Source organism: Dreissena polymorpha, chromosome 9 (genome assembly GCF_020536995.1).
Source record: "Dreissena polymorpha isolate Duluth1 chromosome 9, UMN_Dpol_1.0, whole genome shotgun sequence".
NCBI lineage: Eukaryota > Metazoa > Mollusca > Bivalvia > Myida > Dreissenidae > Dreissena > Dreissena polymorpha.
This window is the reverse complement of record NC_068363.1, coordinates 70,203,217-70,220,194: the sequence shown is the minus strand read 5'-3', so window position 1 is coordinate 70,220,194 and position 16,978 is coordinate 70,203,217. Positions and strand designations below refer to the sequence as shown.

At 36.7% G+C, this 16,978-nt stretch overlaps 2 protein-coding genes across 14 annotated transcripts in view; both read right to left on the bottom strand.

The window, feature by feature from the left end:
- The window catches only part of LOC127844533 (protein VAC14 homolog), a 43,052-nt gene extending 28,533 nt beyond the window's left edge, over positions 1–14,519 (bottom strand). For 10 of the 13 annotated variants that reach the window (XR_008032786.1, XM_052374854.1, XM_052374853.1 and 7 more), the window contains exons 1-9: positions 14,302–14,518; positions 12,490–12,640; positions 12,118–12,285; positions 11,695–11,757; positions 10,524–10,631; positions 9,182–9,291; positions 8,469–8,578; positions 4,008–4,155; positions 620–847 (exon numbers count right to left, since the gene is read on the bottom strand). Coding sequence is in view for 10 of the 13 variants with exons in the window: in XM_052374854.1 (XP_052230814.1) it covers positions 620–847; positions 4,008–4,155; positions 8,469–8,578; positions 9,182–9,291; positions 10,524–10,631; positions 11,695–11,757; positions 12,118–12,285; positions 12,490–12,640; positions 14,302–14,402 (1,187 nt within the window). In the remaining 3 variants the exon portion in view is untranslated. Of the gene's footprint in view, positions 1–619; positions 848–4,007; positions 4,156–8,468; positions 8,579–9,181; positions 9,292–10,523; positions 10,632–11,694; positions 11,758–12,117; positions 12,286–12,489; positions 12,641–14,301 lie in introns of all 13 variants that reach the window. The other 3 variants (XR_008032787.1, XR_008032788.1, XM_052374857.1) reach the window with 1 other exon arrangement.
- LOC127844536 (transmembrane protein 241-like) overlaps positions 1–16,978 on the bottom strand; it is a 231,399-nt gene that overhangs the window by 4,926 nt on the left and 209,495 nt on the right. The gene's annotated exons all lie outside the window — the stretch shown is intronic.

Below are 16,978 nucleotides of genomic sequence, written 5' to 3'. Positions count from 1 at the left end.
TATTTTCTGTAATATGAATGCCCTTGTAAAAAAAGAAAAAAAAGATGAGTATATTTAACTTTTCATTATTATTACTGTAAGTGTTTGCAATCACGATGCAAGAGTATTTTTATTAAACAACATTTTTGCCATGGAAGTAAAAATATAATCACCTGTTCGTCCATGGAACACAGATTAAATTTCAAAAAAGGCATAACTTTGCTGCAAACAGCACGTATTTTTGTTTTTAAAAATTGAAATTAATACGGGCACATCTCAGTGATGTTATTTCATCATGTTAATATTTTATCTTATAGTTGAGCTTGACTTTTTCTTATAGAATGGAGCGGGTTTTTTTGTTTCAAATATTAAACTTTTATAGTTCAAGAAAATTGTATTATAATTCAGAATATCTATTGAAATAAATAATGAATACCATGACATGTAATTAAAGATATTAAAAAAATTGAGTACTGAGTTGTTTAAATTACTAAAACATAAAAATATGTCTATAATTATATCAAAATATTGTGAGACCCAACAAATCTTGTTTATATCTCATCAATTTTGTAGGCTCACAAAATAGTGCCAGGGACTCGGTGAAACTAGGAAGACATACATTCAACAGCTGACCACTTACATATCATTCTGTGTGGCTTCCACTCCCTCGATCTGCCTCTCAGTAGCTGTTACTTCTCCTTTTGATGTGACTATTATCTCCCCTGCCCTGCTCCCTAGAGTGGTCTCCCTTGAGGGGCTCTCCTGGGCCGGGGTTGGGGCGGGTGTGGGGGCAGGTGTGGGGTTGTCGTCGAGATCTTCTATCAGCTCTATCACAACACGGTTGAGACCCTCCGCTGCCTCACGTACACTGCAGGTAACCATGAAAATAAAATGTACTGCACATGGAAAACACACTGTAATGCACATAGACAACTAACTGTACTGCACATGGACAACTAACTGTACTTCTCATGGACAACAAACTGTACTGCACATGGACAACAAACTGTACTTCACATGGACAACAAACTGTACTGCACATGGACAACTAACTGTACTGCACATGGACAACTAACTGTACTGCACATTGACAACAAACTGTACTGCTCATGGACAACAAACTGTACTGCACATGGACAACAAACTGTACTGCACATGGACAACAAACTGTACTTCACATGGGCAACAAACTGTACTGCACATGGACAACAAACTGTACTGCACATGGACAACAAACTGTACTGCTCATGGACAACAAACTGTACTGCACATGGACAACAAACTGTACTGCACATGGACAACTAAATGTACTGCACATGGACAACAAACTGTACTGCACATGGACAATAAACTGTACTGCTCATGGACAACTAAATGTACTTCTCATGGACAGCTAACTGTACTGCACATGGACAACTAACTGTACTGCACATGGACAACTAACTGTACTGCTCATGGACAACTAACTGTACTTCACATGGACAACAAACTGTACTGCACATGGACAACTAACTGTATTGCTCATGGACAACTAACTGTACTGCACATGGACAACTAACTGTACTGCTCAGGGACAACTAACTGTACTGCACATGGACAACTTACTGTATTGCTCATGGACAACTAACTGTACTGCACATGGACAACTAACTGTACTGCACATGGACAACAAACTGTACTGCTCATGGACAACTAACTGTACTGCTCATGGACAACAAACTGTACTGCACATGGACAACTAACTGTACTTCATATGGACAACAAACTGTACTTCACCTGGACAACAAACTGTAGTTCACATGGACAACAAACTGTACTTCACATGGACAACAAACTGTACTTCACATGGACAACAAACTGTACTTCACATAGACAACAAACTGTACTTCACATGGACAACAAACTGTACTTCACATGGACAACAAACTGTACTTCACATGGACAACAAACTGTACTGCACATGGACAACAAACTGTACTGCACATGGACAACTAACTGTACTTCACATGGACAACAAACTGTACTTCACATGGACAACAAACTGAACTTCACATGGACAACAAACTGTACTTCACATGGACAACAAACTGTACTTCACATGGACAACAAACTGTACTGCACATGGACAACACACTGTACTTCACTTGGACAACAAACTGTACTTCACATGGACAACAAACTGTACTTCACATGGACAGCAAACTGTACTGCACATGGACAACAAATTGTACTTCACATGGACAACAAACTGTACTTCACATGGACAACAAACTGTACTGCACATGGACAACAAACTGTACTGCACATGGACAACTTACTGTACTGCACATGGACAACTAACTGTACTGCACACTGACAACAAACTGTACTGCACATGGACAACAAACTATGCTCCACATGGACAACAAACTATACTGCTCATGGACAACTAACTGTACTGCACATTGACAACAAACTGTACTGCACATGGACAACAAACTGTACTGCACATGGACAAAAAACTGTACAGCACATGGACAACTAACTGTACTGCGCATTAACAGCAACTGTACTGCATATTGACAACAAACTGTACTGCACATGAACAGCAAACTGTACTGCACATGAACAGCAAACTGTACTGCACATGAACAGCAAACTGTACTGCGCATGAATAGCAAACTGTACTGCACATGGACGGCAAACTGTACTGCACATGGACAGCAAACTGTACTGCACATGGACAGCAAACTGTACTGCACATGAACAGCAAACTGCACTGCACATGGACAGCAAACTGTACTGCACATGAACAGCAAACTGTACTGCACATGGACAACAAACTATACTGCACATGAACAGCAAACTGTACTGCACATGAACAACAAACTGTACTGCACATGGCCAACACAATGTACTGCACATGGACAGCAAACTGTACTGCACATGAACAGCAAACTGTAGTGCACATTGACAATAAACTGTACTGCACATGAACAGCAATCTGTACTGCACATGTCCAACAAACTGTACTGCACATGGACAACAAAATGTACTGCACATGGACAACAAATTGTACTGCACATGGACAGCAAACTGTACTGCACATTGACAACAAACTGTACTGCACATGAACAGCAATATGTACTGCACATGTCCAACAAACTGTACTGCACATTTACAACAAACTGTACTGCACATGGACAACAAAACGTACTGCACATGGACAACAAACTGTACTCCACATGGACGACAAACACATGGACAACAAACTTACCAAACTGTACTGCAATTGAACAACAAAAGGTACTTCAAATGCACATAGAAACAAACTGTACTTTGCTTTCTTTAGTGTAAGAGTAAAAGAAATAACAGTTATATTTATAATTTGTAGTTTAATTTATATAAGAGTATAGAAAATAAATGTCATAAATATAATATTGTATATTCTGCTTTGTGTTTATTATACATGATTTCAATTGTAAAACTATTTACCATGAAAATAACATGGTACACATATTTAGTTCCATAATCCAAAAGCTTTACGACTCTTTCCTTCGACTTTTCAAGTTAAACTTCACTTAGCAACTAGAATGCTATGTCGCTACAGTCTGGGAAAGTCTCCAAATCAGCGATCGAGACAATTATTGCTTTTATGGATTTTTTCATTTAAGAAAGTTTCTTTAAGAAAAAAAATACAGTCTAGCCAGAAAGTTTCCTCCCTGGTTAGCCTCTGCAGACTGCAGGGGTGAATCTGGGCCAAGACTTTACGCACATAAAATAAGCATAGTTTTCTTAGAACGAGACTCTAGCATTGTTTTGAGATAATGTCCTGTCACCTACTTTTCCGTGCTTTTATATTCTATGTCATTTCACCTACTTTTTCTTGCTTTTATATTCTATATGTCACCTACTTTTTCTTGCTTTTATATGCTATGTCCTTTCACCTAATTTTTCTGGCTTTCATTTTCTAAGTCCTTTCACCTTCTTTACTTGCTTTAAATGCTCTAACTTTTTCTTTCATTTATATTCTATGACCTTTCACCTACTTTTTCTTGCTTTTATTTTCTATGTCCTCCAGAGCCAGTCTAGGCAGGGTGGTGTGTAGTATGCCTGAAACGTAGGGCAGCATGAGGCGCCCAGCAATCAGCACAAACTCTCGCAGCCACGTGATCGCCATGTAGCTGATGTTGTCATCTGAATTGGGGATAATTTATGGAACAGAATATTTGGCATGAAAATGAGCCTCGTTCTGGGGCAACAGGACCTAATAACTTGTGTCTTGTTCTGTGAAAGCTGGTCATAATGCATGAGCGTACAGTGTTGTCCCAGATTAAGCCTGTGCATTCTGCACAGACTAATCAGGGACGACACTTTCCGCCTAAACTGGATTTTCGGTAAGGAGGGACTTCCTTGAAACTAAAAATACCATTAAAGCGGAAAGTGTCGTCCCTGATTAGCCTGTGCGGACTGCACAGGCTAATCTGGGACGACACTTTACGCACATGAATTTAGCCCAGTTTTCTCAGAACAAGACACATTTGCATAAAGTGTTGTCCAAGATTAGCCTGTGCAGTCCAAATTAGTAATAAGGCAAGATACTTGTTGCTTTTATAGTTGTTGTTTTTTATGAAGAACTCTTTTAAACAAGCATCCAGTGTAGGCTAACAGTGTTTTATCCCATTTTCACCGCGACATTGACGGTATAACACGTTGTGGAATATACTTTCTTGTATTCAACACTGTGGAATATACCTGTCGCGTGCACGGACTACTTTTTAAATGACGTCATGCGATATGCGCTAAAATAAGGTCGATATTGTTTGGTTCATTGATCGAATTATAAGATCACCCATTAGAAGAAAATGTGCATATTTTGCATAAAAATATATATATGACATATTCACCAAAAGAAATGTTGAAATAAAATATAAAATTACACGATTTTTGTTTTGTTATTTTTTATTTATATTTACTTTACCACTGAATGGTTTTTCATAAGAAACATAGTCGACAAAACTTAAGCTCAAAATTATACGACCATCAACCTTTAAATCTAGTCATATGACATAATTTTTCGCCATCCGTATAATGAATCAGCTGATTGATGGCATCATAAATTGACATACTTATTGCTTCATTTTCCACATTTTTTTGGACGATTTATTATAAACGCGACTTATTTCACATGTTTTCTACATGTACTGTATGTCGACATATCTGAATTGTCAATTTATCACATTTTCCTTATTTCGTGTAATGTGCATTGTTTATAACCAAAGCATATACTTTTGACATTTAACTTAAATATTAAGAATGTACAACAAGCCATACACATATCGCAAAGTTCATGAATAATCTGCTATGTTTGCTTTCCTATTTAATTCACGTAAGGCATAGAGCTGTGTAAAGTATAAGATGGTAAAAATGGAATTGGGAACGTCCCATTTTGTACACGGGTATTTTCTACTCATTTATCTGTTGTGTACTGGAATGTTTTCCATTCTTTGTGTATTTATATATTAAATTATTTTCTCGTACAATAAGGGCATTTACCATAGATAAATAAAACATTGTGCAAGTTTAAACATAATTATGTTTGTATGCAGAAATCTGCAAATGACGTTTACCAACGGCTATTATTAGATAAACTGCTCTGGTTCATTTGAACAGCAGTAATGTAGAGTACATGACATAGCGTGTGACGAAGAAGAAAGTTTATCGCGTTCATAAACTCATTTGAATAAAGTGATAGAATGGCATAAGGGTCTTTATTTAACTATGCTAAAATAATTATTAAAGACCCTGGATGCAAAATCGTCAATTATTGAGTTAAATGGATTATTAAATGGATTTTAAAGGATTATTAAAGGTAAGATACTAGTTCTTACGTGTTTTGATTTTTGTTTGTACTTTTGTCGTTCCCTGTTCTCTGGGAAATGATTTTAACATGGGCGCCATTGATGCATCGGATCACACACGGCATACCCATAACATTATATAAAAAACACGTTCTGCGCGTCCTTAAATTCGTCGTCCGAAGTCGGAAAACGTATTGCCCTGTATTATATTTTGTCAAATAAAGTGTCAGTCGCTGCAATTGTCTGTTTACTCGTCAATATTGTCAAGGTTTTCGATAGCTAAAGAAACTTCAGCGTACAGTTTATTTAGACTATTGACAGATCTGTACAAAGTCGCGCCAGTCAAAAATCATAAAAAGCGACATTTAAAGTTATGGTAGCCAGAACTAGGTCGTCGATGGTGTACATGTTACTATGTATGTTGACATCAACAGCATTTTGTCAGGAGCAATCGCCGCCATATTGGATTTTGATCATATTCTTTCAAAAATAAAATGATTTATAGTAAAGTAAAATCTTTCGCGGTCGTAATGTGTTAAAATTCGCATACTGCGTAAAATTGAATGTAGGCATATGGTGATATTTTTACTTGTTTTACAGTTTGTGTGAATTTTTTAAAGACTATTTTGCGTACCAGAACAAATACATGTATATCACTACGCATGGTTACATTTGTTAGATTTTAAGCGCTTTTATGACTGAATTAAAATTATTGTTAAGGTTATTAGATCTATTTTTGTTAAATGACACGTTGCAAAAATCAAATGGGATAAATAGAATACTAGGATTAGCGTTGAATACAGAGAAGTTTATGTTGCTCGGCTCGAACACCGAAAGCGCTCGCCAAGGCTCGCGCTTACGGCGTTCTAAGCCTCGCAACATAAACTTCTCTGTATTCAACGCTAACCTAGTATTCTCTATGTCCCTAATAGGCCGGTGCAGACATCACATGATAAATCTGGGACAACACTTTACGCAAATGCATTAAGCCCTGTTTTCCCGGAACAAGGCTCCATTGTATGAAACATTTTTAGGGTACAACAATTTCAGTCCCATCCCTTGATTGTCCTTGATAACATGCATCAATTTAACAATGTAACCTAAATTGATGATGATGTGATTTTGCATTTCAAAAATCAAAACATTGTTCCCTCCAAAATTTTGATAATTCAAGGGGTATATTTCTATTTCTTGAGAGACCTAGAGGGTTATTGAATATTGCATCAAATATTTAATGACTTTTGATCAAGACTACATGTAGATGAAAATCATTGGATTAATCATTAGCCAGAGAACAGTAAAACTTATTTTAAGACAGACAAACTGGCAGACCAAAATGCACTAGAAAACTAATTTACCCAGTCTTGTTTGATGTTGCAGAAAGAGCATAAAAAGAACAATGAGAAATGAACCTTGCTCTATGAGAATTGGTCAAAATACACGTGCGTAAAGTGCCGTCCCAGATTAATCTGTGCAGGAGAATGGGGAAAAATACAAGTGCGTTAAGTGTCGTTCCAGATTAGCCTGTGCAGGAGAATGGGGCAAAATACAAGTGCTTAAAGTATCCTCCCAGATTAGCCTGTGCAGGAGAATGGGGCAAAATACAAGTGCTTAAAGTATCCTCCCAGATTAGCCTGTGCAGGAGAATGGGGCAAAATACAAGTGCGTTAAGTGTCGTTCCAGATTAGCCTGTGCAGGAGAATGGGGCAAAATACAAGTGCTTAAAGTATCCTCCCAGATTAGCATGTGCAGGAGAATGGGGCAAAATACAAGTGCTTAAAGTATCCTCCCAGATTAGCCTGTACAGGAGAATGGGGCAAAATACACATGAGTTAAGTGTTGTCCCAGATAAGCCTGTGCAGGAGAACGGGGCAAAATACACATGCGCAAAGTGTCCTCCCATATTAGCTGGTGCAGGAGAATGGGGCAAAATACAAGTGCGTAAATGTCGTCCCAGATAAGCCTGTGCAGGAGGATGGGGCTAAATACACGTGCGTAAAGTGTCCTCCCATATTAGCTGGTGCAGGAGGATGGGGCTAAATACACGTGCGTAAAGTGTCCTCCCATATTAGCTGGTGCAGGAGAATGGGGCAAAATACAAGTGTCTTCCTAGATTAGTCTGCACATGGTTCGATGCTTTCCACCTAGAGTGGATTTTCATAGAATAGAAAATTCCTTTAACCACCAATTAGCATACAAACCAAAAGTGTCATCTCTGATCATCAAAGGCTTATCTGGAACATAACAGCCCGCACATGCATTTAGCCCTCTGTATACAGAGCAAGGCTCAAATTTGTGTCTTGGTCTGTGAAAATTGGGCATAATGCATGTGCGTAAAGTGTCGTCCCAGATTAGCCTGTGCGCACAGGCTAATCAAGGACGACACTTTCCGCTTTAATAGTATTTTTTGTTTAAAGGAAGTCCCTTTTTACTGAAAATCTAGTTTAAGCGGAAAGTGTCGTCCCTGATTAGCCTGTGCGGACTGCACAGGCTAATCTGGGACGACACTTTACGTACATGCATTAAGCCCATTTTTCTCAGAACACAACACATTTATTCTATTTGCATCTAGAGTGATCAGGCCACATGGCCTTTTTGCTGTTTTTAGTCACAGAGTGCGCAAAGGTGGTGAAAATAAACACAACGTACCATCCATGTTCTCACTGTGAACTATCAGAATGTTGGCCATCTGTGAAAAGTTCAAGTAGGACTTGGAGTTCTTGATCCCTGTGAGGAACTCACATAGGCAGTCTTGGCACCTGGTGATAACAGGAGGGCAGAACCTAGTTACTATGGTTATCTGGTCTAGTGCTAGGTAAACATGAACTTTGAATGGAAGTTGGGGAAAAAAGGGTCCTAAATTAACAATACGTGAAAAAAAATTAAAGGAAGCTATGCTTTAAGTTACAAAAAATCATTTTTAAGGGAACTATAAGATATAAAAATGTATAATTTAAAAGAGAACAATAACAAACAAACAAATTAATCATTTTTTAAAACAACAATAAGATACATACAAATGAGAAAATTTAAAATAAATGATAAGATAGAAAAATGTATCATTTTAAAGAAAATGATAACATAAATCAATTAAAACTTGTTATATTAATCAATGATATAAACTCTTGACAAAAGTCAACACTTATAAAATTGGTCAGTACTCCATATTTTTTATTCATTATAGCATTTGGAAATTAAAAGGGATTAGATTGCCATTTTATGGAAATCCCAGAAAATGTAACTGGTGTTTAGAAGGAGCACAACATGCAGCATGAAACAATCAAACCCACCAACAGGGTGATTCCTAAATACCTCCTCCCTGCAGCGGTTAAATAATTTAATAAGTACTAGTACAAGCCTACATTTTCCTGATTTCTGGTTTTCTATCATCCAAGATGAGGAAGAGACCATCCAGTATCTCCGGCAGGAAGACCAGCATGTTTATGTCTGGGACTGCGTCCAGGGTAACAATCTGATATAGAAAACATCGGGTAACGTCTAGTGTATCATAGAATTGAAGTATGTTACAATTGTCATCAGTTGTGGTCAATTATTCCAACTTCAAGGAAGAAAGTTGTATATTAGACCCCTCTTGGAAAATGGTATATAATGCATGAAGTGTCATCTAAGATAAGCCTGTACAAATAACAATTTCAGCCTAAACTGAATTTTCAATATACAAGAAACTTCCTTCAAAACAAAAATTCCATGAGAGTGGAAATGTTGTCCCTGATTAGCCTGTGCAGATTGCACTTGACTCACACATTAAGCCCAGTATTTTCCTAGAACCAGGCTCATAATGTTGAAGTACATTACAATTGTTATAAGTTGTGATAAATTATCTCAACACAAGTAAAATAATTTTATATGATTTAAGAATGTAGACTTACTTGAAATCTAATAGTTAATTGTTTTGCTTTTTCATTCTCAAGAAATAATATTGGACTTTAGGTTTGCATGCAAAACTATGTATTTCAGTGTATGTCCCTACAACTTTGGAACCTTCTCAATTTAAAACAAGATGTGTTTTTAAAATACTATGTTCCCATATACTTGACCTTTGACCTTGAAAGATGACCTTGACCTTTCACCACTCAAAATGTGCAGCTCCATGAGATACACATGCATGACAAATATCAAGTTGCTATCTTCAATATTGTAAGTGTACATTAAATACGCGATTTTGACCCATATATTTGACCTTTGACCTTGAAGGATGACCTTGACCTTTCACCACTCAAAATGTGCAGCTCCATGAGATACACATGCATGCCACATATGAAGTTGCTATCAATATTGCAAAAGTTATGGCAAATGTTAAAGTTGGTGCAAACAAACAAAGCAACAAACCAACAGACAGGGCAAAAACGATATGTCCTCCACTATAGTGGTGGTTGACATAAAAATACTCTCTGCTTTAAATCTATACCAATAATCCATTGCAGAACCATTGCAGAACCACAGGACATAAGCCAAGGACTAGACTTAGATTTAGCTTATTAAAGCTCAATAAAAAGCTAATGAAATATAAATTAGTTATAAGACATAATGATAATATTTTGAAATACATAATCCAAGGTACATGTTTTATACATATTTATAATCATACTAAATAATTATATCTGTTATTAACACACTTTTGTGTGTGTAGTTCACACATATTTGTGTGTATTTATGAATAAAAAATAAATAATTTAACCCTACCCAAGATACAATGAACTGACGGGCAAACTCATTTTTGTTGTATATCCGCTCTCTCAGCAGTGGAATGAAGGAGACCAGATCAAATGAAGAGCTCTCTGTTACAATGTCCTAAAAATGAACAATACTTGTATTTGAAGTAGTCATTTTTATTTTTAATCATGCAATGTAGGATAACCAATTGCACAAGCCCATATGATTTCGCTGAAGGCACAATATTGATATATAAAGCTCAATATATGATCTAAAGCTTTAGTTTAGAGCGGTTACTACACAACCACTGCAGCGATCATAATTGACTATATAATTACATTACTTCACTTACAGTAATTATCAATACCTTTGACTTAACAAACAAAATGATAAGGACAACCCTAAAAAATTGTTTGTCTGGGATAACCTTACCAATAATTGACAAATGCCCTTTTTGAATCAAATGTAAGCGGATATAAGGCATTGAAGGAATTTCATGCACAATCCATATGCAAGTGATGTAGCCTGTTTGGGGATTGAACCCGCGATAAAAATAGTTGTAGATTGTTTTGATGTGTTAATAAGTTCCAAATAGTTGTAGACTGGTTTCATTCAATATTGAGCTCCAAATTGTTGTGGGCTGGTTTAATGAAATACTGAGTTCCAAATAGTTGTAGATTGGTTTCATGTGATATCGAGTTCCAAATAGTCATAGACTGGCTTAACATAAAACTGAGTTCCAAATAGTTATGGGATGATTAAATTTTATATTGAGTTCCAAAAAGTTGTGGGCTGGTTAAATTTAATATTGAGTTCCAAATAGTTGTGGGCTGGTTAAATTTAATATTGAGCTCATAATAGTTGTAGACTGGTCTAACATAATATTGAGCTCCAGATACTGGTAGTTGTGGGCAGGTTTAATGAAATACTGAGTCCAAAAAGTTGTACATTGGTTTCACGTAATACTGAATTCCAAATAGTTGTTGACTGATTTAATTAAATACTGAGTTTGGAATAATTGTGGGCTGGTTTGATTTAATACTAAGTTCCAAATAGTTGTGGACTGGTTTAATAAAATACTGAGTTTCATATAGTTGTTAATTGCTTGAACGAGTTTTTTATTCTCAGATAATTATTGCTGGTAGAAAGTGCTTTCCTGTGCCGTGCAGTAAATTTTAACATATGGAACCATTCTGCTTACTTTCATAAGTCTATCCAGTAATTCTGTTCCACTCTTCACATTTTGGTCTGGATCAGAACTCAACTGACAAACAAACAAAAATCACAGATTACTTGCTTACAACATTCTTATATACAAGTATTAATCTCACCTTTATTTGTGTTTACTGCATAATTCTAAATTAACTTTCATTGAATAGATTTTTTAATATACAATGTTAAAAATAAAACTACTTACTTTGTGTTTATTAGAATAATTATTTGAGGTTCTAAATTAATCTTATGATTTGGTTTAACAGCATTGTAAAATGTGATATGTTTCAACAAGATAAAGATTCAAAATAAGAAATTGTCATCTATTTTGTTTCCCTCCTTGTATTGAATAGTTTATGGTATCTATGGCACTTCTGTGACTGAAAAAGTAAAACATTTTGTGGTACAATACCTTGCTAAGGGCATCAAAAATTTCATTGAAGAATGGAAGGACAGCTCCTCTTGTGACCTTGACAATGTTGTAGAGGGCCTCACAGGAGTAGTAGCGCACCTGGCTGTCAGCGTCACGGAAACACGCCAGCACAGGCTTTACTAGCTCATTCACATAGCGACAGGTGTCCTGAAAAGATTTTACCAAAATCTTGAAACAAATAATATTGAGCCAGGCTGTGGGAAAATGGGGCTCTATGCATGTGAATTAAGTTTCATCCTGTTAGGTCCATTTAAATTATAATAAATAATATTTCCCTGTGACATTAATTTAGGTCTATAGACAAAATATACAAAGCAATCATGTAAGGTGTGATCAAATTATTTTACTGACTTTTCCAAGAGCAATAGATGCTGCAGCCAGGCCAATCAGGCCCCCTTTCCGTGCATTTGGGTTGCTTGACAGGGCAAAGTTATCACCCAGTATCTTCAACACTGCCTTGACGTTAGTTTCTTCCTTCTTTTGAACAAACTCTTTCATTATTCTACAACAGATTTATTTTGATAGTTTCCAACCAGAAAAATACTGTCATATCAAGGCCTGGTTACCAATAGAAATGTTTAGAAGAATAGATAAAATTCTGTATGAGAATAAGCAAATGTGTTGCAATTATTTCTATCGCCAATTTCAAAATTGTGTGACAGACGGACGGAATGACGGATGGGCGGACAGATATCACCATATCCATAATGATGATAACAACTGTGATTGCTGCAAGATGGCGTTGTGATGGGGTTGTGTCAGATATTAGGTGGTAGGTCCTTTTATCTGCTTGTCTTGTATTTAGGAAAAGTTTCAGTATGGATCCCAATTTTAGACTATCTACTTCTACTTAATCAAGAGAGAAAGATATAGTAAAATCTAAGAACAATTCAATGAACTCTGGTATTTATATAGTTTCAGTAAATCACATGTCCTTCAGGACTGAAACTGAAAAATAATTATGTTTTCCGAAATCACAGCCTAACAAGCAAATTCGTTGAATTGATATCCCCCGCCAATATGCTTCTGGACACTCATACCAAGTTTCAATTAAATCCGCCAAAGCCCTTCCAAGATATGGCTCCAGACACAAAAAACACAATTGTTCAAAATGCAAAGAGCCAAAACTCTGTTATTAAAAGATGGTGTACAATGCCATTTTGCGTGCATAATCCTCTTATCCATATCTATACTCATACCAAATTGCAATGAAATCCGCCGAAGCACTTCCAAGATATGGCTCCGGACACAAAAGCGAGCATTTTTTCAAGATACAAAGGGCCATAACTCCATTATAAACAGATGGTTAACCATGCCATTTGGCATGCATCATCCTCTTATCCATATATATACTCATACCAAGTTTCAATGGAATCCGCCTAAGCACTTCCAAGATATGGCTCCCGACAGACGGATGGACAGAAAGACGGACGGACGGAAAGACGGACTGACAACGCCAAAACAATATCCCTCCGCCTATGGCGGTAGATAACAAAGAGGGACACTCAAACATGTTTCAGTCTAAATTCTTGTAAAAAAATTCCAAATTTTTTGACCGAATAAATCTATTTAACAAGGTTTAATGGGAATTCACATTTTTACTGGAAGCAGATCATAGGTATTAAACAAATGGCTACAGGTTACAAACAAGTAAAAAGTCCTAACACAAAGGCTACATGTTGTTAATAGGAATTGTGGTTGATTGCATGATGGATTAAACATCAGTTTAAATGGTATGTTTTGGTATCAATTTGATGGTATTTATGTTATTTGTTACAAAGTCTCAAATCATGTCAAACAAAATTTATCCTAACAAACTACAAGGAAACAAATGTCCGACTCAGGGGCAAAATCGACTCAAAGGTAAGTTTCCCTAAATGCAAACTTTGTTTCAAGGGATTTCACGTGAGATCTATAACAACAATTTAAAAAGGAGCCACGACTCAACAAAAATAAATCAGAATGAATTTATTTGCCCGAGTGAAACCTAAAACAATATTGGCATTGAATACGTGACAATAAAGGTCTCCTGATTTTGCTTGTTCTATCAAATTCGATGTTACAGAATCATTAAAAAGCAACAATTTTCCAACTTATTACAACTTCTATCATACTTTAACGCTAACAAAGTAACTAAGTTCGTTGAATAGCAAGTGCAGATACTTCTCTATTTCCAAGGCTCCCTGTTTTCGACGCTCGTACAGTTTATCATTCAGTGCCTTGACGCATACTGAGGTGAGAGGAGAATATTCTTTGTCTGTCATGTTTTAGCTGTAAAATATCGTTGCAGTTGGCATCTAAAATCTGATAAATTAAACTCAATTTCTGGTCTTGGATTCCGCCATTTTGAGTATCATGTGACTTTTTGTCTATTATGCGGAACGTCATTTTCATGTCTATTCGAGTATGCTCTCGAATGCTGTACTGTACAGTCGATACTGCATTAACATGATATAGGACAGTTAAGAATGAATTGCAGGTATTTGTCATCACCAAGGAACAAAGCTTAGAAAATATTCAAAATTATAGCTTGTTTTGAAGTGCAATTCATGTTCATTGCAAGATGTTGAACACTCGAAGTTTTTAAAACGATGTTTAAAGGGCTTAAGCATACAACACTTGTAGATTTACCGTAGTGTCAATTATCTGGCATCTTATCATGTTATTGGTGATTTACCGTAGTGTCAATTATCTGGCATCTTATCATGTAAGTGGTGATTAACCGTAGTGTCAATTATCTGGCATCTTATCATGTTATTGGTGATTTACCGTAGTGTGAATTATCTGGCATCTTATCATGTTATTGGTGATTTACCGTAGTGTCAATTATCTGGCATCGTATCATGCTATTGGTGATTTACAGTAGTGTCAATTATCTGGCATCTTATCATGTTAGTGGTGATTTACCGTAGTGTCAATTATCTGGCATCTTATCATGTTAGTGGTGATTTACCGTAGTGTCAATTATCTGGCATCTTCTCATGTTAATGGTGATTCACCGTAGTGTCAATTATCTGGCATCTTATCATGTTAGTGGTGATTTGCCGTAGTGTTAATTATCTGGCATCTTATCATGTTATTGGTGATTTACCGTAGTGTCAATTATCTGGCATCTTATCATGTTATTGGTGATTAACCGTAGTGTCAATTATCTGGCATCTTATCATGTTATTGTTGATTTACCGTAGTGTCAATTATCTGGCATCTTATCATGCTATTGGTGATATACCGTAGTGTCAATAATCTGGCATCTTATCATGTTATTGCTGTCTTTTTCGGTTGTCACGGTTGCACATGTCCTAAAATGAGCACTAACCGATAGCCAATCGATCAGTTAGTTTAAACCTAGTTATTTTTACCCGATTGCATTGAACCGTTTTCGAGTCCGTTTCCTGGGGCTAGATTGAACCAGTACATTGGTGTCTTTGTGGAGATCTAATGAACACTCCCACATTGAGGATGGAACCTGTGATCTGCTGGTCCTTAGGCGGACGCCATATCCACTACGCAACGGCGACCTCAAGTGTCGTCGATCAGTAAGTTAAGCAAAATTAATTATTTATTACTGTAAAATCGGAAGCTAGATATGCAAAGTGATGAATTATAAGTCTGCACTTGCTTAGCCGATTCGTCCCTGGCAAACTGTCTAAGACATGTGCGGTGTCCCAGATAAGCTGCACCTGCCAAGTTATAGTAAAAGGAATGCTTCGCAAACTGTCTAAGACATGCGTGATGTTCCAAATAAGCTGCACCTTTCAAGTTATTTTAAATGGAATGCTTTGACACGAACATTTTGTCAATTATAAGAATATAAAGGGTTCGACAAACGTGTCTTTAGTATCTATTGCATTCGCATATAAGCTCGTAATGCGAGTGAAATTATGTTTACTGAACAATCAAAATTATTTCAAATCATTATATATTCATTTTTTTATACTTAAAATCAGCAAAATAATGCGAATTACGCGTAAACAATTGACCATGTGTGCAAGCATGGTCATGTTCTCAACATAGAGCTAGCGCGTGGCTTCTGTTGACCCCGTTTTCTGCCTCGGTGGAAGCCTATCTAGATCGTTACAGACTTGCACATGTACCGAGTTCACAGGAACATGGGGATATATAATGTTGAACTGTATGTCCTGTCCTTACACTTCTTGACCTGCCCTCACACAAATTGAAATGTCATCGCCATTTGTGAGCATACAGAGTATTAATACTTAAGACATTTAAAGCAACGATATTTTTGTATGACATTTAAATTGTGTTGCAAGGTTCATATGGGCCTATACCCTTACCGAAAAAAATAGGCCTCCTGCAAACTGTTCTTGTTAATTTACAGCAAAGTTGCATCAAAGTTGCCGCAAACATGCTTTCTTGCAAACTATAATGTATAGTTATTTTATATTTGCAATATTTTTTTTTACAATTGTCTTGCATAATCAAAAATAACGAAGATAAAAGGTGTCAGTGCTTGAAATATATGCTCGTATGTTTATTTTTCCCATGAACAAATCACATTTAATATCCTAAAAGTCGCGTTCTGAGAAAACTGGGCATAATGCATGTGCGTAAAGTGTCGTCCCAGATAAGCCTTTGCAGTCCGCCTAGCATAATCAGGGACGACACTTTCCGCCTAAACTGGATTTTCGTGTAGAAGAGACTTCCTTTAAACGAAAAATACCATGAAAGCGAAAAGTGTCGTCCCTGATTAGCCTGTGCGGACTGCACAGGCTAATCTGGGACGACACTTTACGCACAGGCATTATGCCCAGTTTTCTCAGAACGCGACACATAATATTGATCGTGCAGTACACCGATAAGGTGACACACTCACTCCCAT